The 23109-nt window shown below is 47.7% G+C and overlaps 1 protein-coding gene across 1 annotated transcript in view; it reads left to right on the top strand.

The window, feature by feature from the left end:
• The window catches only part of LOC147012521 (dynein axonemal heavy chain 17-like), a 138142-nt gene that overhangs the window by 89026 nt on the left and 26007 nt on the right, over positions 1–23109 (top strand). The window contains 5 exon segments of the mRNA XM_085855736.1: positions 1263–1487; positions 9524–9575; positions 9578–9614; positions 17406–17532; positions 17659–17811. Of these exon segments, the coding sequence (XP_085711862.1) occupies positions 1263–1487; positions 9524–9575; positions 9578–9614; positions 17406–17532; positions 17659–17811 (594 nt within the window).

Raw genomic sequence — 23109 nt, forward strand, 5'->3', positions numbered from 1 at the left:
TGGGCATCATGATGTCATGGGTAAGAGGTCACTATCCTGGAATGGCCTACATGCCCCGATTATTTGAATCCAGGCAGTTTACCAACACCGAGAGGTTTAAATCATTTTTGCTTTATTTTAAAACACACCAAGTGCGACGGTAAAAACCGTGCTTTCTCCACGTACAACCACCACCATATCGCCAGACAGGAAAGAGCCGCCCTCACCCTCTCCAGCGGAGATGACACAACACATCGGCGGATCACAAATATGCAGGAGGAAAAACATGAATATGCATGAGGCAAGACATGGGCGGAGCATAAATATGCATGAGGAAAAACATGAATATGCAAGACATGGGCGGAGCATAAATATGCATGAGGAAAAACATGAATATGCAAGATGTGGGCGGAGCATAAATATGCATGAGGAAAAACATGAATATGCAAGATGTGGGCGGAGCATAAATATGCATGAGGAAAAACATGAATATGCAAGATGTGGGTGGAGAATAAATATGCATGAGGAAAAAGATAAATATGCATGAGGCAAAACATGAATATGCATGAGGAAAGACATGAATATGCATGAGGAAAGACATGAATATGAATGAGGGAAGACATGAATATGAATGAGGCAAGACATGAATATGCACGAGGAAAGACATGAATATGCATGAGGAAAGATATGGATATGCATGAGGCAAGACATGAATATGCATGAGGAAAGACATGAATATGCATGAATATGCATGAGGAAAAAGATAAATATGCATGAGGCAAAACATGAATATGCATGAGGAAAGACATGAATATGCATGAGGCAAAACATGGGTGAAGTATAAATACACATTTACATTCAAACTTGGTTACATTGCAGTCTCATTAAAGTTCCTGTTAATGTGACACAATTGGTGATGGGATTTGAACTAAACGAAGTACATGTACCAAGATACATACACACGTCCACATCAGATATTGAGGTCAAACGGACTTGAGGTTTTCGGTCAAACTTGGAGTAAGCAAAGATTTAATATGGGTGAAGGCATATCGGTCGACGTCGTGACGTCATATGATTTCGAGTTTTTAATGGGCCCTCCACTTTACTGTAAGTGATCATAAACTTTAGCGTTTTAAATAATTGTCACTTTTTAATGCATATCTGGCTGACATCTTGTTTTGGGATTGAATCGATGCATTGCTCTCCATCTCGATGTCACGTCATTGACTTTTAAAGCATCGGATTGCATGAAATAATGTGAAATCAAAACTTGCATCTCTCAGGTGCAGCTGCAAAACATGATTACTTCCAAATACAACGCACATTTCCTCGGGGAGATTTCGATCTGGCAGCAGCACCTCTTCACGGCCGACTCCGTCATTGACGTGTGGTTTGACGTACAGCGGACGTGGATGCACCTGGAGAGCATATTCATCGGTTCAGAGGACATCAGAAGACAGCTCCCAGAGGATTCGCTGCGTTTCGATGCAATCGATGAGGATTTCAAGGTATATTTCCTCTTCTGTGTCCCCCCCATTGTCAGTGTCGTCATCATCATGATCGTCGTCGTCATGATATTCGTTTAACGGCCCTCGATTGATGGCATATCTCCATTTGGTTCTTAAATTCGCATCTTCTTTCTTCAAATGTCGTCTTCTCACGTTGTCGTTCACACATCATCGTCACTTGTAAGATCTACACATTTCTAAGATCTACATCCATCTTAACATCCTCATCTCTGTTCTTTCACCTGCCGTCCTCGCGGCCCAAGTTTCACGACCAAACAAGAACGTTGACCTCAAACAGGTTGAACACACTCGTGCACATGCCTTTTGTTCCATTTCTTCCAAAATACTTTTCTCCTCGCCCTTGCAACGGTAACAATATTCTGGTTGTTCTCATTTTGTGCTTAATTGAACAATTGTTGCTGCAGGTAGAATCATTAGTTGAGGGCACAGTTGTGCCACTAATACAATGCCCCTATTACCAGTACACCGGTACTCACTCACTCAAGTACGACAGGCTGAATCAACCCCACCCGGTGTTAGTTCAACGGCAGACAGGGACCTGAACTCAGGACCCGAAGATCCCAAGCCAGCCACCCGGATCATTTTCTGACTCGTCCGAAACGAGTTGTGCGCCCGTTATCCATTGCTTGATGACAATCTTTCCCGAGATGACGTCATGGGAGTTTGTAATTTGGAGCTGGGCCGTACCCGACCGGGTTTGCTCTTTTAACTGTGACACCTCAAAATATATTTGGAATTATAAAACCACGTTCAGTTCTTTGTTTATTACTTTAAAATCAATGTAATCATATTGTTACGTTTGAGGGGGGGGGGGGTATGCATTCAAAGGGTAAGTAGGATGTTTAATTAGGTATGCCATGCTGTTCGAGTTTACCAGGATCTCGATGTAATAAGTAGTAATTCAGTGGTGATAAGTTGTCTAGTAAATGTTCATTTATTCAAGGGGGAAATGATAAATGTCACGTAATTAGATAGGGACACGGGATAGGGTAATTGTGTCTGCGTAAACCCCTTTTGGTATTCTCTGAAGACTGGCCGTGACGTCACAGGAAGTGCAACGGATGGCTCCGCCCCGTGATCACGATTGGCGGAAGGCGATGGCGGTGGGCCAATAAACAGCTCGATTGGGAGTGACGAGGACGAAGGATAAAAAGGTTCTGTTCGGGGTCGAAAAGGAAGAAGAAGAAGATTACAACCAGAACGCTCGTGTTTTTTTGGTGTGGAAGCTGTGGCGGCAGAGAGCGTCCTGGCTGCTGTGCTGAGTCGATCGTGCTCTTGATCGTGTCTGGGAGCCTTGCCGAGCCTCGTGCCTCACCTCGGTTGGCTCTGGTGTTCTGCTGACTCGGAGTACGGGGTCGGGCGGCGGGCGGACCTGCCTCCCTCTCCTGCTCGCGGCTTGGCGCGGGAGCTGGTTCCCTGGCGGCTGTGGGCGGACTTGGGCCAGGACCAGGAGGTCGACAGCACCGCGGTTTCTCCTGCCCCCCCTGACGAGAGCAAGGCCGGCTCGTCCGACGCCGATCCAGGGACAGTTGCGTCCACACCACGGTCCAGCCTGGCCACCAGAAATAGCTACGTTTTGTGTGTGTGTGTGTGTGTGTGTGTGTGTGTGTGTGTGTGTGTGTGTGTGTGTGTGTGTGTGTGTGTGTGTGTGTGTGTGTGTCTGTCTGCTTGGCGCCTTAGAGGGATTGAGAACTGTATATTCATTGGAATTGTCTGTGTTTTTCCCCACGCCCGATCCCACACCATCCCGTCGAATCGCCCCGGATCCCTCTTCTTGCCGAGTCTTGTTATTTCTGGTGAAAATAAAAACGAATAAACATCATCAACTCATTGAAAAGTGACTCGTGCCACCTTCCTTGTCCCGTTTGCGGTAGAGCGATTAGAACCGCCATGTTTGGGTTATAAACAAATAAATCACCTCCATCGTTTCGGCTCATTCTACGTTGGCGGGACTGTTCAAGTCCCGTGGACGTCACATTGGTGTCAGGGTGTTGGATGTTCGAACCCCTCTAAATTATATACCAGGATTAAAATCTCGCCACGAATTGGAATATAAAATTATTACAGAAAAGCGCGAGCGCGGGAAAATTTTGGCGGGATTTTTCAAATTTAAATTAATTGGCGGCAAACGGGACTTCTGCACCATGTCGGATGTGCAGATGTTTGAGGAGGAAGGCCATGTGTCTGGCAGCGAGTCGGGGGAAGAGGGGAGAGACGGGGGTAGGGTTGGAACCTCCCCCATTCCGAGCGTGGACCGTGCTTCATTGCCCGTAACGGGGCCGGCAGTGCCGGAAACCGGTGCGATGACGATCCAGACACTGTTGGAACGTTTAATAGGGGACATAACGGTACAAATGGCAAATCAATTCGTGACACAGAGGGCAGAAATGACGGCACAAATGGAAAATCAATTCGTGACACATAGGGCAGAAATGACGGCACAGAGGGCAGAAATGACAGATCAATTGAGGGTAATGGGGGTACAGTTGGGTGCACGGATTGATTTAATGAGGGATGAATTGGGGGAAAAGATGGAGAAAATGAAAACTGAGATGCAGGAGTGTGTGGATGTTAAATTGTGAGAAATACAAAGTAAATTCGAGGATAGATTGGAGGAAACAAAGGTATAAATTACATTGGAGGGGGAAAATATACGGAAAAAATTGGTAGATAAAATTGATGCAACGAACATTCGGGTTGATAAAGTGGATGAAAGCCTGGAACGTTATCGTGCCTGTGTGGATGCTCGTATGCAGCTGCAAGTTGAAGAGTGGGGAGAGCTGAGGAAGCAAGGGATGAATTTGGCGGAGGAGGTAAAAGGATTGGAGTTTCGTTTGGACGAACAAGATAAAATTATGAGCCAAGATGAAGTCTTGGATAAAGGCCTGGTAGAGCCGTCTTTTGTAAGTAGAGTGTCCGGGTTGGTTGAGGAGCAGCTACAAACTCGCGACGGAGCCTTGGAGGAGGTTGTGCGGGCCCAGAAGATCCTGCGGGAAGAGGTGAATCGGTCCATTCAACGTTTGGAACAGGAGGCAAAATTGACCTATGAGACCCTCACCACAAAACATCTTTGGCCACAGCGGGCTCCGAAATTGGATACGCAGCCACAAGGGTGTTTGATCCCTGGGCTGGATTCGGACAAGGGAGAAACTGAGAAGCGGGCCACCGTAAAAGTGATCCCCCTGGTAAATTTCGACGGGTCAGGGAGTGTTGAAGCTTTTCTGACGCAATTTGAGTGCATGTCCCAACTAAACGGGTGGAATGAGTGGGAACGTACAGGGAATTTGGTGGCAACGTTGCGGGGACCAGCCGCAGACGTGTTAAACGTGATCGCGGAGGGGATGTTGACCAGCTCCCACATTTGCGAGGCGTTGAGCCGTCGGTTTGGGTTCGCGGCAAACTGTGATCTGGTGCGGGCCCAGCTCCAGCACCGCAGATTAAAGCCGGGTGAGACAGTGCAGGAGCTGGCACAGGACATTTACCAATCAGTCAGGATCGCGTATCGGGACCTTACAGTGGAGGCATGGGACAGACTGGCACTAGAGAAATTTTAGCTGCTCTTCCTGACCCTGAGGTCCTAGCGCTGGTGGAGTTACAGGATCCACCCATCGTTCACCGAGCGGCCGAGTGCGCGGCCAGGCTGGCCTCGTGGAGTCGGCCGGGTCGGGTTCCAGAGAGGCCATCGGTGACGATCCGACAGGCGGAGATCCAGGATCAGGGAGGGGGGCTGGGAGAAATTGGCATTACCCAAATGTTTCAGGAAATTTGCCAGAAACTGTCGAGTTTGATAAGGGGTAATTCGGTAGTTGGTGTGCCAAAGCGGCGGGGTCCAGCCCAACCAATAGAGCAATTCGATTATGGCCAAGGGGGTCCGGAACCGGAAGAGACATTACACCGATACCCACGGGGGCCTTTTATGGGGAGTTGTTTCCGGTGCGGGCGAACAGGACACATGCAACGATATTGCCAGTACCCGGCGATGGAGGGACCCTCCAATAAACTTTTAGACTCGGAGAGGGTGAATCCTCCTGCTGAACCGCTAGGTCTATCCGAGATGCCCTTTCATAGGTCGAGTCCGGAGATCATTGTCGGGGGTCCGGGAGACTAGATCGGGCTGAGCATATAGGGCCATGCACGGCTGGTGAGATTGTGGCGAAGTGCCTCCTTTAGTGGAAAAAAAATGAATTGTGGGAAAATTGGCATGGGTTTGTAAGTTCTGCTGGGTTTTAGAGTGACAATGGGGACAGTGGGTAGTTGGAAACAAAGCGGGCACGAGTGGCTGTCCAATGGCTGGTGCGTGGATTGGGTGAGAAGTGCTGTGTGAGTTGTTTTAAGTGAAGAAGTGAAATGTATGGTGCACACATTGTTTTTTTATTGGGCATGGTGTGGTAACAGGGAAGGTCATGGTCGGTGAAGTGTTAGAAATGCAGGTGTCACATGTAAGGCCGATGGGGTGGGGGAGTCATGTGGGTTTTGTGGGTGGGGATGATGTGCTTGTCCACAGGGATTGCTGAAGCTCACGGTGAGCGTGAATTGCGACCCCCTTCAAGGAGATTCACCACCTGGTGGCTAATGGTGACAGTGTCTGGAGGCAACTGGGAGAGGGTCTGGTTGGGCGACCAAGGCGGGTAGGACCTTGGCGACCCAGGAAGGCCAGAGGAGCCAGTGAGACCCCTTCCAGAGTGTTGTACGGGATTAGAGCTGATGGCTACCAGGGGGGAGGGAATCAAAGGGAGCGGGGCAGAGAAACGTCCGGGTTGGACTGAAGCTTACCTGTGGGCATGGTTGCACCTGAGATGCCCCCATCATCTTGTGGTAACCCACCCCACGGCCATGATGGGATTCAGCCTGCATGATTAAAATGAGGACCATGACCTAGAAATGTGATGATGACCATGGTGTGAGTGTTGTGAAGATGTGTGAGTCCCACCCGATCCCGCACAACTTGACATGTGCAGCAAGGGCATGGTGTCCGCATAATTTTGGGGCAAGCAAGTTTGAAAATTGGCTCCCCAGGTAACGCTGGGTCTATTAGCATCCACTGGGGGAGGCGGTCAAGTGTAAATATCCTGTGAATAGTGTCGTTAAGGCTTAGAGTAGGAATGTAAAGTATAAGTGTTGTGTTTTTGTGGAACCTTTTGTTTCCCCTCCCCAGATCACTGGAAGAGTGCTGGGCAAGAGCGATGATCCGGAGGATGGAGTGCAACTTCGCTCAGTGCTCTCATGTGATAAAATAAAAAAAATAAAAAAACGAATGATTGTTTAGGCGAGGATAAGGCCATAAGGGGGTAGTACATTAAGCAGGATAGGTAAGTTAGCTGCGACTCGCTGCCCATTGCCCCTCCTACTTTATTTTGTTAGGTTAATTAGGTGTGAGTCAGTAAGTGTTAAGGCTGGTACGGTAGCGCCTGTGATATACCTTGCAGGAGCTGCGGTACCAGAGGAGGGGGCAGTGTTACGTTTGAGGGGGGGGTATGCATTCAAAGGGTAATTAGGATGTTTAATTAGGTATGCCATGCTGTTCGAGTTTACCAGGATCTCGATGTAATAAGTAGTAATTCAGTGGTGATAAGTTGTCTAGTAAATGTTCATTTCTTCAAGGGGGAAATGATAAATGTCACGTAATTAGATAGGGACACGGGATAGGGTAAGTGTGTCTGCGTAAACCCCTTTTGGTATTCTCTGAAGACTGGCCGTGACGTCACAGGAAGTGCAACGGATGGCTCCGCCCCGTGATCACGATTGGCGGAAGGCGATGGCGGTGGGCCAATAAACAGCTCGATTGGGAGTGACGAGGACGAAGGATAAAAAGGTTCTGTACCTCACCTCGGTTGGCTCTGGGGTTCTGCTGACTCGGAGTACGGGGTCGGGCGGCGGGCGGACCTGCCTCCCTCTCCTGCTCGCGGCTTGGCGCGGGAGCTGGTTCCCTGGCGGCTGTGGGCGGACTTGGGCCAGGACCAGGAGGTCGACAGCACCGCGGTTTCTCCTGCCCCCCCCCCCCCCTGACGAGAGCAAGGCCGGCTCGTCCGACGCCGATCCAGGGACAGTTGCGTCCACACCACGGTCCAGCCTGACCACCAGAAATAGCTACGTTTTGTGTGTGTGTGTGTGTTTGTGTCTGCTTGGCGCCTTAGAGGGATTGAGAACTGTATATTCATTGGAATTGTCTGTGTTTTTCCCCACGCCCGATCCCACACCATCCCGTCGAATCGCCCCGGATCCCTCTTCTTGCCGAGTCTTGTTATTTCTGGTGAAAATAAAAACGAATAAACATCATCAACTCAGTGAAAAGTGACTCGTGCCACCTTCCTCGTCCCGTTTGCGGTAGAGCGATTAGAACCGCCATGTTTGGGTTATAAACAAATAAATCGCCTCCATCGTTTCGGCTCATTCTACCTTGGCGGGACTGTTCAAGTCCCGTGGACGTCACAATATCAAAAAAAAATTATAAAAATTCTGATTCTGTGGTCCTTAAAACTGATAAGGGTGTTGGAATATGTGTGGCAACATTGGGATGGTTGGGTGGATCCAATAAGGGACTTTCGAAATGACGTAATCCGTCCCAGAATGCTCGATGTGCATCCTCAGACCCCCTGAAAATAGGGATCTCCGGGCCGTGTGAACTGCTGTCGTGCGTGCCCGACAAGGACAGTCACCTGCAATAGCTCAAAAAGCTTTGAGAAGAAGCCGAAACGACTGCGAAAGGTACCCAAGACGAAGCTGGGATGTGCTTCTGTATCACGAAGGAGTTTGAGAGAGACACACTATCTGGTTTGGGTGCTTATACCGAATGGGCAGCTCACACCTGGGGCTCGTGAATGTGTCGGGAAAGTTTGAAATGATTTTTACCATGAATGGATGTTGGGGGTTTTGGGGGAGTTGGTGTTGTCAAAATATTGGCTGTTCGGTTCTGGCACCACGAGAAATTATACAAGGTGTGTGTGTGTGTGTGTGTGTGTGTGTGTGTGTGTGTGTGTGTGTGTGTGTGTGTGTGTGTGTGTGTGTGTGTGTGTGTGTGTGTGTGTGTGTGTGTGTGTGTGTGTGTGTGTGTGTGTGTGTGTGTGTGTGTGTGTGTGTGTATGTCTGCCAATGCTCGCTTGTATTAACAGGAAATTGTAGGAACTCGTCACCTCGCATCCACTGATATTTCTGATATTTCCGTGAGTTCGATTTGCATCCAGGAACACAACAATTGTCTTGAACGATTTTGAAATTGCCACTTTCGTTTGAACGATGAAAACGATGTTTAAAAGACGATTTAAATGACAGATTTCACGGCAGGTTAAAAGTTCCCTCGCGAGCAGAACGTAGTCAGTGAAAACGCACGCACTGCGCGTGCGTGAAAACCTCATCATCATTCAAACGTCATTTAGAAAGTCCTTTGTTCATCAATCCGGAACTTTTGCGAAGCCACGCCCACTTCCGACGACAGAGGCACCAAACACTGAATATGGACAGCTTGTCCATAAGGTGCAGTGAAATCTCACAAAGGTCCTCGCCAGAAAATTGAGAATGTTGCGGCATGGTCCCAAACGAAGCGTGAAAAACCGATCTTTCTTCCTACCGATGAAATTAATGTGACTTACCTTCAGAGGAAATGTTTCACATCACCTTTTCAACTTCAACAATGGAACAAAGGCCCTTTCAACCCAGCAATCCCCTGAGAATATGTAATTTATCATTTATTTTGCTTGAACCCAAAGAAATTAATTTCAGTATATATATGTATATATATATATATATATATATATATATATATATATATATATATATATATATATATATATATATATATATATATATATATATATATATATATCTCCTCCCCCCTCTTTCTCTCTTCCCCTCCCTATTCGATGCCATGTTTTCCAGGTTTTCTCTCTACGATGCAGACACTCGTATGTTTGATTGGGATGTACTTTCAGAACTCATTGGCGGTATTAATTTTGTCTGCACTAAGCCCCTATAAACCTCTTCATGCTTTGCTATAACTGGAGAAAATTATGTATTCACAGGCTATGATGGCGATTCCTGTGAAAACTCCCAACGTGTTGGAAGCAACCAATAAAAGGGCCTTTTTGAGGACTTGGAGCGGCTGCAGAAAAGGTAAGTAGGTGAATTGCATCCTATCACCTTATGCTCTCAGCTGATCTGATTTCAGTTCAACGATTCGATTTTCTTTTCTTTATTCCACCTTTGTTTTCATCAAATCTGCTGAAGTAGTTTCTTGGCTCTGGTTACAATGCAGGAAGCGTCGTCACTCCAATCAGGTATCTTGGCACAGAAAATCCACATAAAAGCCGGAAGGCTGCAAAGTCATCAAGTGGATGGAACAGCGATATGTTTCCCTGACGAACCCAAATAAAGGTGAAACGAGGCGGTAGCTTTGCTTTTCATCTGCTTGGTGACAACATTTGACTATGGCATATTTGTACTGTGCGAGGCCGTTCTGGGACTGTGGTTATGACGTCATCATGAGGGTGTCGTTGTGGCATTTGTCGAGAGAGGGAACAGAGGAATCATGTTCATATACAGTGTGTGTGTGTGTGTGTGTGTGTGTGTGTGTGTGTGTGTGTGTGTGTGTGTGTGTGTGTGTGTGTGTGTGTGTGTGTGTGTGTGTGTGTGTGTGTGTGTGTGTGTGTGTGTGTGTGTGTGTGTGTGTGTGTGTGTGTGTGTGTTGATTTTTAGGTTTAGCTCATTATGTGAGAGCCATTCCCTCGATTCACAGGTGAGAGATGTGGGTGGGTCTTTCTTTATTTATATATTGACTGCTTTTGACGTTTAACGTGGTACGTGCTGGGAGCCTCATTGGAATGCATTGCTGTCTGCGCTGTCGATGATGATTCGCCAATCAGTGATGAAACCGGTCCGGTAGCTGAGGGGGTGTGTGGCATTGGGATTTTCATGTGTGTACTCTGTGTGAATATCGTTATAGCTGTGAAGGAACTCTGGGAAGTGTTCGAAACAGCATCACGCTTACCTTGTGTAGGTCTTCTTGCGTTGCTTTATGCAGCTTTTTCAGCTCAAGGAGTGTGGGAGTTGTCAAATATACTGTATTCCTCCCATGCTCTTCTCACCGAAGAAAGCTGCATAAAGCAGCCATGAAGAGCTACACAAGGTAAGCCCTTTGCTCTTTCAAACCCCACCGAAGTTCCTCTACAGCTGCAAAAAAATTCACAAGGCGTGCCTGCATGAGAAACCCCATGCCACACACCCCCTCAGCCATCGGATCAGTTTCATCGCTCGTTCGTCAAATCATCAGCGACAGCGCAGACAGAAATGGAGATGGAAGCTGTGCTGCTGATACAATGCCCATCTGTAGGTTTGGGCAGGAGTTTATAATTTGTTCATGGTGACGTCAGAGGTACAACACCACGGGTCGTTGACGTCCACTAACTGATGCCATCAGACGGGACGTCCAGTGTCTCATCCATCGGAGGCACAGGCATACACATTGTTGAATCACCCTGCACGTGAAACACGGGGATGGTGTACGTGTACCTCTCGACTAACCTGTCATCCACCTTAATATTGTTGTGGTTGAGGAAATTCGCAAACCACCATTCAGGTCCCGTAGGTGAGGTATCTCTGTAAGTACATGTGTAGTTAGCCCAAACCCGTTGTTTAGAGGGAATAAATGTCATTCATTCGGGCTGCGACCCTTTAAGATAGCCGTTTTTCTGTTCTATCTTTATTTTGAGCCAACCACGTCTCAACCGCCATCACACAACAACCACCAACCGCAAAGCCGCTTCACAACAACAACAACGCCAACAGCCACGACCTTTACCGTCACAACTCGCTCTCGCAATCATCGCATCACCGCCATTCCAAGCGTCACCGTGGCCAGGGACCACCACAATAAACCCTCCACCTCCTTCACCTCTCCTCTTTCCGCCGCCATTCCCGCACCGCTTGTGGGCACCGATCCTGGAATCGTACAGTGCGCGCGCCAAGCAGCGGGTGCAAAAAGCGGCCTTTCCGGGGAAGTCGGATCAGGAATAATTCACGCCCACTTCTGTTCCGTCCTATCAGCGAGCGCGGGGCGATTTGGCCCCGCCTCCAGGCGCGTCGGAGTAGAATCGATATATGCAAATTCGAGGATCAGGAATGATTCACGCCCACTTTTCCTCCGTCCAATGGGCGAGCGTGGCTCCGCCCCCGAGCCGATCCTGATCCGAAAATCTGCATATGGTTTCTCCTGTCGCATTATAAAGCGCTGAGCGCGGGGCGAATTGAGTGAGTGAAGAGTTTCTGTTTCGGGCTCGAGTGAGTGAAGAGTTTCTGTTTCGGGCTCGAGTTAGTGAAGAGTTTCTGTTTCGGGCTCGAGTTGAGAGAAGAGTTTCTGTTTCGGGCTCGAGTGGAGGTTTTTCTGTTTCGGGCTCGGGCGAGTCGTGGCGGCGGCGGCGATGTGTGGCAGCAGCAGTCAAGACGGGTCTGGAGGAGAGGCGGTCTGTCGGGGAGCTGCAGAGAGAAGCCGGGAACGCGGTCGAGGGCGCAGTGTAGTCGCTCGTCACGGGACCCAAGCAAGCCAGCTATCCTCTCTCCCCAGAGCATCAACAACCCCCCTCCCCTGTTTCCCCCCCGCGCTGAGATAGTGCGAAAAGGGGGGGGCCCGTTCCCACCCCATTCCAGGCAGTGCCAGCGAGGCCCGCGGAGGAGCGCGGAGTCGGGGCGCCGCCGCCATTTTGCGGCTCATCACCAGACGGGTAGGCTCGACGCGGTCTCGGCCCCAGGCCCGTCTGCCCCCTTTTTTTTTTTTTTTTTTTTTTTTTTTTGTATACCTTGGTCGAGGCTCGTATGAGAGCTAACACACAACTCACAGCAAGGAGGCATGAGACAAGAGGGGCGGGAGTGGAAGGGACAAAACAGTGGGGAACAGACACATTAGGTGAACTGTGGAAGGGAGAGGGATGGGGATGGGACGGGAAACATGGCGAAGAGAAGATGGACATTTCAGGGACTTTCAGGAAAGAAATTAGGAGAATTGAAGGAAGTGGGCTTGGGTGGATTATCGGGGGTAGAAAAGGTCGAGGATTTGGATGGGGGAAGATAAGAGGTGGTGGTGAACAGCTGTTTTGAAAGCCTGGAGGGAAGAATGGGAAAGAATAGAGTGAGGAAGTTTATTCCAAAGGCGGGAAAAAAGAGGAATGAAAGAGTGAAGATGAGCAGTGATTCGTGATTTTGGTAGTTGTACCAGAAGGGGGTTGTTGGCGGACCTTGAGCGCCCTGTGGAAATGTGGTGGGGACAAATCGCAGAGAGAGCAGGGGGGGCAAGGCTTTAGAGGAGTCGGTAGAAGACAGAAAGACCACCGACCAACCTGCGGTGATTGAGTGAGAGGCCCAAAGACTCAGCTTCATTGCGGGAGATGCCGATGATCTTAAATGCCCTGGTTTCGACAGCGTGAAGCCGAGAAAGGTGGGAGGCAGGAGCACCAGCCCAGAGGGGAGAGCAGTACTCCATCAGGCTACGGACAAAAGCTTTGTAAGTGGTCAGGAGCTCAAGAGGGCCGAGGAAGGACTTAGCACGACGGAGGATTCCCAGTCGGCGACTGGTTTTGAGGCGAGGTTGGAAATGTGACTTTCCCAGGAAAGGTCATGGCAGATAGTGAGACCTAGAAGCTTGAAAGAAAAGACTTCTTCCAGAGGATTGTTGAGAAAGTGGATGGGGGGTTTTGTAAACGGTCCTTTCGAAGAGACATAGTGAGAGTGTGAGATTTGTCTGGATTGAAAGACATGTTCCACGTGTTGGACCAGTTTGTGATTTTATCCAGATCTGCAGTGAGTGAAGAAGCTGCTGCTTGCCGGTCTGAGGGATGACAGATGGTACGGCAGAGGGTGGAGTCGTCGGCAAAGAGAAATAGAGGATTTTCCATAGAGTCCGAGAGATCATTGATGAAAACCAGAAAAAGAACAGGGCCCAGAACGCTACCTTGAGGAACTCCAGCCTGCACAGGAAGAGGGGATGAAAGAACTCCATTTAGGGCCACACGTTGACTGCGACAGGAGAGGAAGTCTGCGAGCCATGAGTGGAGATGGCCTTGAATACCATGGGAAGAGAGTTTGGTGAGTAGGGCAGGGTGCCAGACTGTGTCAAAAGCACGTGATATGTCCAGGGATACGGCTCGGATTTCCTGTCTGGCATTGAGGACCTCCATCCATTGATGGGAGAGCAGAAGCAGCATATCCAGGGTAGAGTGACCTGGTCTGAAACCAAATTGATGATTGGAAATCAAGCCATTGGAGAAGAGGAAGGATTTCATATCTGAGGCGATGATGGATTCCATCACCTTGCTGATGATTGGGAGAAGGCTGATTGGTCTGTAGTTATAGGGATCTGTTTTTGCACCTTTTTTATGCAGGGCAGTGATGTTAGCAGATTTCCAAGCAGATGGCAGATGAGCTTGGGCAAATGAGAGGGTGAATAGAACAGAGAGAGGGTGAGCAAGAGCAGAAGAGCAGGCTTTGAGGACACGTGGGCTGATGCCGTCTGGACTGGTTGCAGAATCTGACTCGAGGTTTGAAAGCAAGCTCTCCACCTTGTCAGGAGAAAAGGATACAGAGTCCAGGGACAGTTGGGTGCGACTGGGTAAAGTGGGTAGAGATAGTGATGGGTTTAGGACACAAGATTTAGCTGCAAACACCGAGTTTAGACATTCAGCTTTATCACGTGTGGAATCAGCAGTGCGGCCATTTGAGGTAAGGGAGGGGATGGAGGGGGAACATACACCAGAAACAGATTTGATTAAACGCCACCAGGATTTTGAGGAGGGAGAGAGGTTTGAGAGTTCAGACTTGAGATGAGAAAGATGTTGTTTTCTGGCTCTCCTGAGGGTAGATACACACTTGTTCCGAGCTTTGTGGAAAGAACTGAGATTGCCCTCAGTTGGGTTTGCTTTCCATGAGGCAAAGGCAAGTTGTTTCAGGACAACTGCCTCGCCACAAGCTTCAGTAAACCAAGGGCGGGAGGAAGGGTAAGACAACTGAACACGAGAGGGGATAAATCTGTGCATGAGGGAGAGCAAGTTTCTTTGAAAGAATTCCCAGGATGAGTTGATGTTTGAGAAAGTAGTGATAGGAGACCAGTCTGTAAGTTTGATGGCTGCTCGGAGACCCTGCCAGTCGGCTTGAGTGAAATTCCAGACTCGACGGCGGTGAGGTGGTTCTCTGATAACAGCCAGAGAGATGTCCACTTTAACAAGGACGTGGTCAGAAGAACCAATTGGAGCGAAGGAAGAGCAGCAGATATTGTCAGGGAAATTTGTCAAAATCAGATCCAGAAGAGATGGAGTACCATTGGTTGAGATCCGGGTCGGGAAGTTGACCGATTGAGTCAGTCCCAATGAGTCGCAGAAAGCTTTTGCTGAGGTTGCATGGCAGGTGAGAGAGGTACCCACACCTAGCCAACTGGCGTGATGACAATTGAAGTCACCACATAAGAGGAAGAGAGAGTTTGGATGAGAAGATAGAAGATGGTCCATGTTTTCGGATAGTGAGATGTAGATGGAGTCATCACTGTTCGGTGGACGGTACAGTACACATATAAACATGAGGTGGGAGTGGAGGGGAAGCCGAAGCCAGAGGTATTCCTGGGGGTGTGGGGGAGTGAGAGCAGTGCATGGAGAGTGAGGAATAGAGTCTTTGATGAAAAGAGCAACACCTCCACCAGGACGAGGCTCAGGTCTGTCATACCGTAAGAGGGAGTAGCCAGGGAGAGATACTTGGGAGTCAGACACGTCTTGGGAGAGGAAAGTTTCTGTTAGGCAGATAATGTCTGGTTTGTCAGTGGCAACCTGTATGGTAAGATCTGAAAGGTTTGAGCGAAGGCCCCGGATATTTGAGGTCCACACTTTTAATGAAGAGGAAGGGGAGGAGGCTTTGGGTGCAGGAGGTGGAGGGGAGGGGAGGGTAAGACAAGGGACGAGGGGGCAGGTAAGGAGGGTTGCTGAAGGAGTGTGGGGTATTGCAGAATAGCGAGGGGAGGGGGCCGAATGAGGAGGAGAAAAGGCTCTGTGGTGCTGGGGGAGAGGGGGACAAGAGACAAGGAAGAAGGCAGTTGAGGATTTGAGGAGGTGGAGTGAAGAGATGGAGGTAAGAGGGCAGTGGAGGGAGGCAGGTTGGTGGATGAGAGGGGGGGCAACTTTGAGAAGGAAGAGTGAAGGGGATGAAAGGTGGGAGAAAGGTGAGGGGGGGTATTTTTGAGAGAGGTGAGAGGGAGGCTTGGAGGGAGAAGAGTGGGATGGTTGCTTTGAGAGTGAGAGTGAGGGGTGAGGGGGTGAGTTGGCACTGAATTTGGAAAAAAAGAATGGTTGATGGAAAGCGAGCATCCATGGCAAACTGTGGTTTTTAAAAGTTTTAGGTCAGAGATGCGATTTAACACAATTCTTGATGGGTGCAATGAAGGCGAATTCAGAGCATGGAGAGAAGAAGCGCTGTAATAGTTGGATTTTTTAGGCAAGGAATGAAGGAGAGCTCGAAATAAGAGCAGTCTGTTAAAATAGCAGAAGAGTCGTGCATTGTGAAACAGTAAAGAGTACTTGTAGTTGAGGGTGGCCCCTTTTTCTTTTGATTTTGAGTATATGTGTTGTCGGCGCCGTCTGGAAAGTAAAACTGTGTAAGTGTTGCCGTGTGCTCGCGTAGTCGGTAGTAGATCTGCATTGTGTTTCTTTTGTTGCATTTGCTTTTGGTGCATAATTGTTGTGTTTCTTTTACATTTGCTTTTGGTGCATAATTGTTGTAATTATATATGTGTGCTTTCCGTTTGCCGCGGAATAAATGTGCCTTATGTTGAACTGTTTTTCCCGTTTCGCTTCGTCTTTTCTTTAATTGAATCTCCATCTTACTTCTTTTGATTTTGTCGTCGGAAGTGGGCGTGGCTTCGCAAAAGTTCCGGATTGATTTAATTGAATCTCCATCTTACTTCACGTAAAGGGTTGGTCGTGGGCTAAATACGCCCATTAACTAATCGGAACCGTCGAGGTTGACGATAACACCGCTCGGTTATCCCGATAGTATGGAACGGGTCGCTTAAAGTGGCCCGTGTCCGAAGTCGACCTGCGGCGAGGTGCGATCGCCCGGTCTACCCTCCGTGTGGGTACTTAGGTAGGTCGAATTTGGCGAACAACCCTATCCCACGCGGGGGGCTGATTGGCACGATCGTGGTGAGGCCGAAAGGCCCACCCATGACTAGTTCCCGGCGTTAGGCCAAAAAAAAAAAAATGTTGCATTGGCGTAACCCGCCCGACCCTAAAAATTCCGCCGACCCTACGTTTTTTTTTTTTGTTTTTTTGCTATCGAAAAATTTTGCCAACCCTATTTTATTGCTATTTTTGTTGTTTTGCTGTCGTTTTCAAGTATCTTGTTGATTGCGATCGCGATCGCAAAAACCCGGAAGTGTTTCGGACAGAACCCGCCGACAAAAAGGGTGGTACTCGAGCCGGGGGAGATTTTGGGAGGGATTTATTAGGAAAAAAAATAAAATAAAATAAAAAAAGATCCCGACCGACCTACCCTATTTTTCAGTGACCCGTTACGCCAATGCAACATTTTTTTTTTTGGCCTTAGTCCGAGAGGGTCACGACGGAATTGTCCGTCCGGTGGGCGACGTGCCGCGATTCGAGTTACGTGGCCGCTCGCACGCCGGCGGGCGCGAATCCGCAACAATATACTCATTCAGTGAGTACCAAAAAATACTTGAGTGTGCGGTTGCCAGTGGTGTTTGTAGGACTTTCATTTCTCCATCAATGCTGTTCCTGATTACACAGATTCACAGATTACGGATCAATACCTGCAACTTAGAAGCTCGGTCATGAAATTGTCGCGTTTCTTCCTCATCACGTCCCCCCGTCCTTCCATTTGTCCGTTCCTCACCATATGTTTTCTGTTGTTCACGTCCAGCCTGTCGTTGTGTGAAAAAGCATTGGCCGATTACCTGGAAACGAAACGTCTCGCTTTTCCTCGTTTCTACTTCGTTTCTTCGGCCGATTTGCTCAACATCCTCTCCAATGGCAATGACCCTGTCCAGGTAACTCTGACTGCCGTTTGTCATTTCATGCTGTTCATCGCACGCACATTCCCTCTTTCAAACCCTGCTCGAGTCTGTGCAATAATTATTGTTGATCCGATGTGTCACATGTTTGTGCTGCACCAGGTGAGCAACCACCTGGCCAAACTTTTTGACAACATGTGTGCACTGGAGTTCCAAAAAGACTCAAACAATCAAGCGACGAAGATCGCAGTCGGTATGTACAGCAAGGAGAAGGAGTTCGTGAAGTTCGACCAAGCCTGTGACTGCGATGGGCAGGTTGTTTGAATTTCCTGGGATATTTTGTAAATTTATCGAATCGTCAACACTTTTGATTGATTTTGTGGCCGGCTTTTCATCAGGGTGTTCATTGTTGCGTGACACGTTCCGATTGATTTGGTGCCGGTGTTCCAATGGGGCAAGGCAAAGCTTAAATGGAGAACGCCCCCTCTCTCGTCACGACCTGTGTCACCGAATCGATTGCTCATGATTTTCTTCTGGGGCTTTCTCGTCATGAGTAACTCTCGACCCGAGGAAAGCCAATGGAAATCTGACGCAACAAACCTGGCAATGTATAAGCAACAGATGTGGACAGATCATGTGCGTTCGGCCCACCAGAAAACCAAGATGGCGGCCATGTTAGTTTGTCTGGTGTCACACTGGGTGGAGTCAAGCGACAAATGTGGGTGGGGTCCGGCAGCTTTCCGACCAATGGGTGCACATTTCAAAAATCCATCCCCAACAACAACTCTTGTAGACCTACAACTAAAAATACAATGATCTATTGTGCTGGAAGAGCAAAATTGGAGGGGAATAGGCTGAGTCAATAAAAAACACTTTATGGAACACTGTGCTGTCCTGGCTCCACGAAGGGAGCCTCTTCGATGTGAGGGATCTGGATCGCTCCAGGAGATTGATCAGCCATTTCCGTGCCACAGGCCGAATCGCGGCTAATCAACAATAACAACAACGTCACTGTTGGGGCTACCAGGAAGCTTGTGCCAGACCAGCTGTCATATTCCATGAATCCTGCATCTCACTGTGACGTGTCCGCCACACAACTTCCTGTCCGTGGTTCACGCAAGCAGATCTGGAAAAGCAGCCGGGACAATTTAAATTTTGAAAAGTATAAACTCTTACACCTGTACACAGGTGAGGAAAGCAGATCTGCATTTGCTCCCTGGTGATGAAAACCAATAAGCCGGAAACACGTGTCAATAAGCCGGCCCCCTCGGGTTTCTGCATGACTCACACGGTCCACCATCAACCCGCTTCTGGGGGTTGATTGTGGATCCAGGATCACTGCTCAGCTCCACTCATTCGTTCCTCTGTTTTTTTTTTCCCGCCTATGGAATCAACTTCCACATGCTCTGTTTTTCTTCAATCTCATTCTTCCCTCAAAGTCTTCCAGACAGCTGTTCACCACCGCCTCTTATCATCCCCAATGGAAAACCTTGATCGTTTCTACCCTCGTTAACCCACCTCACCCTCCAAATTTCCAGCTTTTTCCCCTCCTGAAAGTTTCCTTTTGGATCCATCTTGTCCACCCCATGCATCCTTTCCTGATCCCCAATCCTCCTCACACCCGTTTGTTCAAGTTTCCCTCTATCTTGTACTGCAAGTCTGCTGTTGGTGTCCCCCTCCCCTCCCTCTCTCTCTTTCTCACACCCTCTTCTGTTCTTTTTGTCCTGCTACATCGTGATTCGTTCAGTGCACTAGCTCTTCCACGAGCCTTGACTCTGTATTAATAAAGTACTCGCCCCAAACGAATGCAAGGCGAGGATGAGGTGCGCACGAGCAATCGGTCATCATTCGTGACTACCTGTGGTTTGTGGACCTCGGGTAAGGAGAGCGATTCGGATCTGAGAACTGAACTCAATCTGCCCATCTTGCTTTAGGCCCGGTCACACCTTGACGTTTTAGCCAACGTATGCCGATTTTTGAATTTTTTTTCTAAAACGCTGGCACACGTTGAATACGTTATGGGTAAGTTTTGATAACATTGAGAGCACGCTGGCATACGTCGTAGTACGTTGCCATACGTCCTTGTACGTTGGCTTTAAACGTTGTACTTTTCGGTTGTGCTCAAATTTTTTCATGCTTGAAATTTCACGACGTATGCCGGCGTATGACTCACACGTTCCGCTACGCTGGCCACAAGTTGTAGGCATGGTCTGCGATCGTTGACAGACGTCAACACATGCTACATGTAAGTTAATCATAAGTTGAGACACGCCGAGGTAATGTTTAGAGTACCCGAAACTTATTTCCTACCTATGATTAACGTGTTGTTGGCACGTTACGCGATCGTTGCCACACGTCGACAGACGTTACTTTTAAGTTACTCATAGGCTGAAAGACGTCGGTATAATGGATCGTCCTTGCGTCAGCGTCCACGCCACGGCCAGGACACTTATTTGCAGCATTCTTCAAACTTTTCTTCGGCATGACGAGGATGTTCACACTTCGATGTCTAGCTTGGCTATGATTCCAATTGTCCATCGGCAGCGTCTATTTAAAATAGTCGAGTTTGAGCGTTTTTACACGTTCAGAAGAAACGTTTCAAATTTCCAAACCCCAGCGTCAAAAAAAAAAAAACAAAAAAAAAAAAACAAAGGCGAGTGACAGCAATTTAAATCGTTCATTGTAAACAATGAAAATATCAGAGTGGTACCGTTTAAAAGTCGTTGAGTGTAAAAAAAAATCCAATTGTTGAGCGCAAGCGTCTACTTTCAATAGTGGAGATGCAGCCATTTAAATCGTTAAGTGGCAGCCTATGAACCTACCCGTGGACATGCGGACGCAAGGACGATCCATCATAACCCACACCCTCCCCCTCACACCCACCTACTACTGCCAACATGAACAAACTAATACTAATACTAATAGTTATACTGATACTGATACTGTTATTGCTGACATGGACATCGACTCAAAAAGGACTCGAAAACACTGTTGGGTTCCCCTTTTATGAACACCATTTTTATATACCAATTCCCAAAACCGCTGGGAACACGTCTTTATATGGCAGTTGTAACCTAGAAACACGTTCATTTATTTTTTTTGTCGACCGGAAGACGTCATTGGAATACGTCTACATACGTCGATGTGTGTTGGGGCTACGTAAAGAATTGGTTCAAAGCACGTCAAACATAAGTTAGAAATAAGTTTCGTGTAAAAAAGACATTACCGCGACGTGTTTCGACTTATGAGTAGCTTATAAGTAGCCTTTGTGGACGTGTGTAAGCGTCCACATATCGTGTGTAAAACTTATCCTCATCGCATGCGAACGTGTGTCATACGCCGAGTACGTCGTAAAATTTTGAACATGTTCAAAATTTCTTGACGTACACTACTTACTACGACTTATGATAGCGTATTTAGCGTTCTACTCGCGCATACCAAACTTACCCATACCGTATTCGACGTGCCCCAACGTTTTAGATACACTTTTTGTTACGTCGGCATACGCTGGCAAGATCGCCAAGGTGTGACCGCGATTTTGACCCTTCCATTTCTACGGCAGTTATGATTTGAATCGTTGTGCATCAGCCTTTTAATAGGCTACGCCACGACATCGTCGGCGATGCGTGCAACGCGCTATGCCTGAGTTGGACTATCGTTGGGCATCGGTTGTGTAGGCCGACAACAGGTTCAGCATTCGTTGGTATAAGTTATCTATAACACAACGAAACGTTCTGTGTAGTTACCAATGCGTTATACATAAAGGCCCGGTCACACCTTGACGTTTTAGCCAGCGATGGCAACGTGTTAAAATGTATGTAAAACGCTGGCTTACGTTGAACTTTTGATGATTTTTTTAAAGATTCGGACGTATTCATAGCGACTTGGTCTTATGTATAACGCATTGGTAACTACACAGAACGTTTCGTTGTGTTATAGATAACTTATACCAACGAATGCTGAACCTGTTGTCGGCCTACACAACCGATGCCCAACGATAGTCTAACTCAGGCATAGCGCGTTGCACGCATCGCTGACGATGTCGTGACGTAGCCTATTAAAAGGCTGACGCACAACGATTCAAATCATAACTGCCGTAGAAATGGAAGGGTCAAAATCGCGGTCACACCTTGGCGATCTTGCCAGCGTATGCCGACGTAACAAAAAGTGTGTCTAAAACGTTGGTGCACGTCGAATACGGTATGGGTAAGTTTGGTATGCGCGAGTAGAACGCTAAATACGCTATCATAAGTCGTAGTAAGTAGAGTACGTCAAGAAATTTTGAACATGTTCAAAATTTTACGACGTACTCGGCGTATGACACACGTTCGCATGCGATGAGGATAAGTTTTACACACGATATGTGGACGCTTACACACGTCCACAAACGCTACTTATAAGCTACTCATAAGTCGAAACACGTCACGGTAATGTCTTTTTTACGCGAAACTTATTTCTAACTTATGTTTGACGTGCTTTGAACCAATTCTTTACGTAGTCCCAACACACATCGACGTATGTAGACGTATTCCAATGACGTCTTCTGGTCGACAAAAAAAAAAAATGAATGTGTTTCGAGCTTACAACTGCCATATAAAGACGTGTTCCCAGCGGTTTTGGGAATTGGTATATAAAAATGCTGCTCATAAAAAGGGAACCCAACAGTGTTTTCGAGTCCTTTTTGAGTCGATGTCCATGTCAGCAGTAACAGTATCAGTATCAGTATTAGTATCAGTATCAGTATTAGTATTAGTAGTAGTTTGTTCATGTTGGCAGTAGTAGGTGGGTGTGAGGGGGAGGGTGTGGGTTATGATGGATCGTCGTTGCGTCCGCGTGTCCACGGGTAGGTTCATAGACTGCCACTCAATGATTTAAATGGCTCCATCTCCACTATTGAAAGTAGACGCTTGCGCTCAACAATTTGAATTTTTTTACACTCAACGACTTTAAAACGGTACCCCTCAGCTAGTTTCATTGTTTACAATGAACGATTTAAATTGCTGTCACTCGCCTTTGTTTTGTTTTTTTTTTGTTGTTTTTTTTTGACGCTGGGGTTTTGAAATTTGAAGCGTTTCTTCTGAACGTGTTAAAACGCTCAAACTCGACTATTTTAAATAGACGCTGCCGATGGACAATTGGAATCATAGCCAAGCTAGACATCGAAGTGTGAACATCCTCGTCATGCCAAAAAAAAGTTTGAAGAATGCTGCAAATAAGTGTCCTGGCCGTGGCCGTGGACGCTGACGCAAGGACGATCCATTATACCGACGTCTTTCAGCCTATGAGTAACTTAAAAGTAACGTCTGTCGACGTGTGGCAACGATCGCGTAACGTGCCAACAACACGTTAATCATAGGTTAGAAATAAGTTTCGGGTACGCTAAACATTACCTCGGCGTGTCTCAACTTATGATTAACTTACAAGTAGCATGTGTTGACGTCTGTCAACGATCGCAGACCGTGCCTACAACTTGTGACCAGCGTAGCAGAACGTGTGAGTCATACGCCGGCATACGTCGTGAAATTTCAAGCATGAAAAAATTTGAGGACAACCGAAAAGTACAACGTTTAAAGCCAACGTACAAGGACGTATGGCAACGTACTACGACGTATG

The sequence above is a fragment of the Eptatretus burgeri genome, chromosome 14, assembly GCF_056783735.1.
Source record: "Eptatretus burgeri isolate ZD-2024b chromosome 14, Ebu_testis_v1, whole genome shotgun sequence".
Lineage (NCBI taxonomy): Eukaryota > Metazoa > Chordata > Myxini > Myxiniformes > Myxinidae > Eptatretus > Eptatretus burgeri.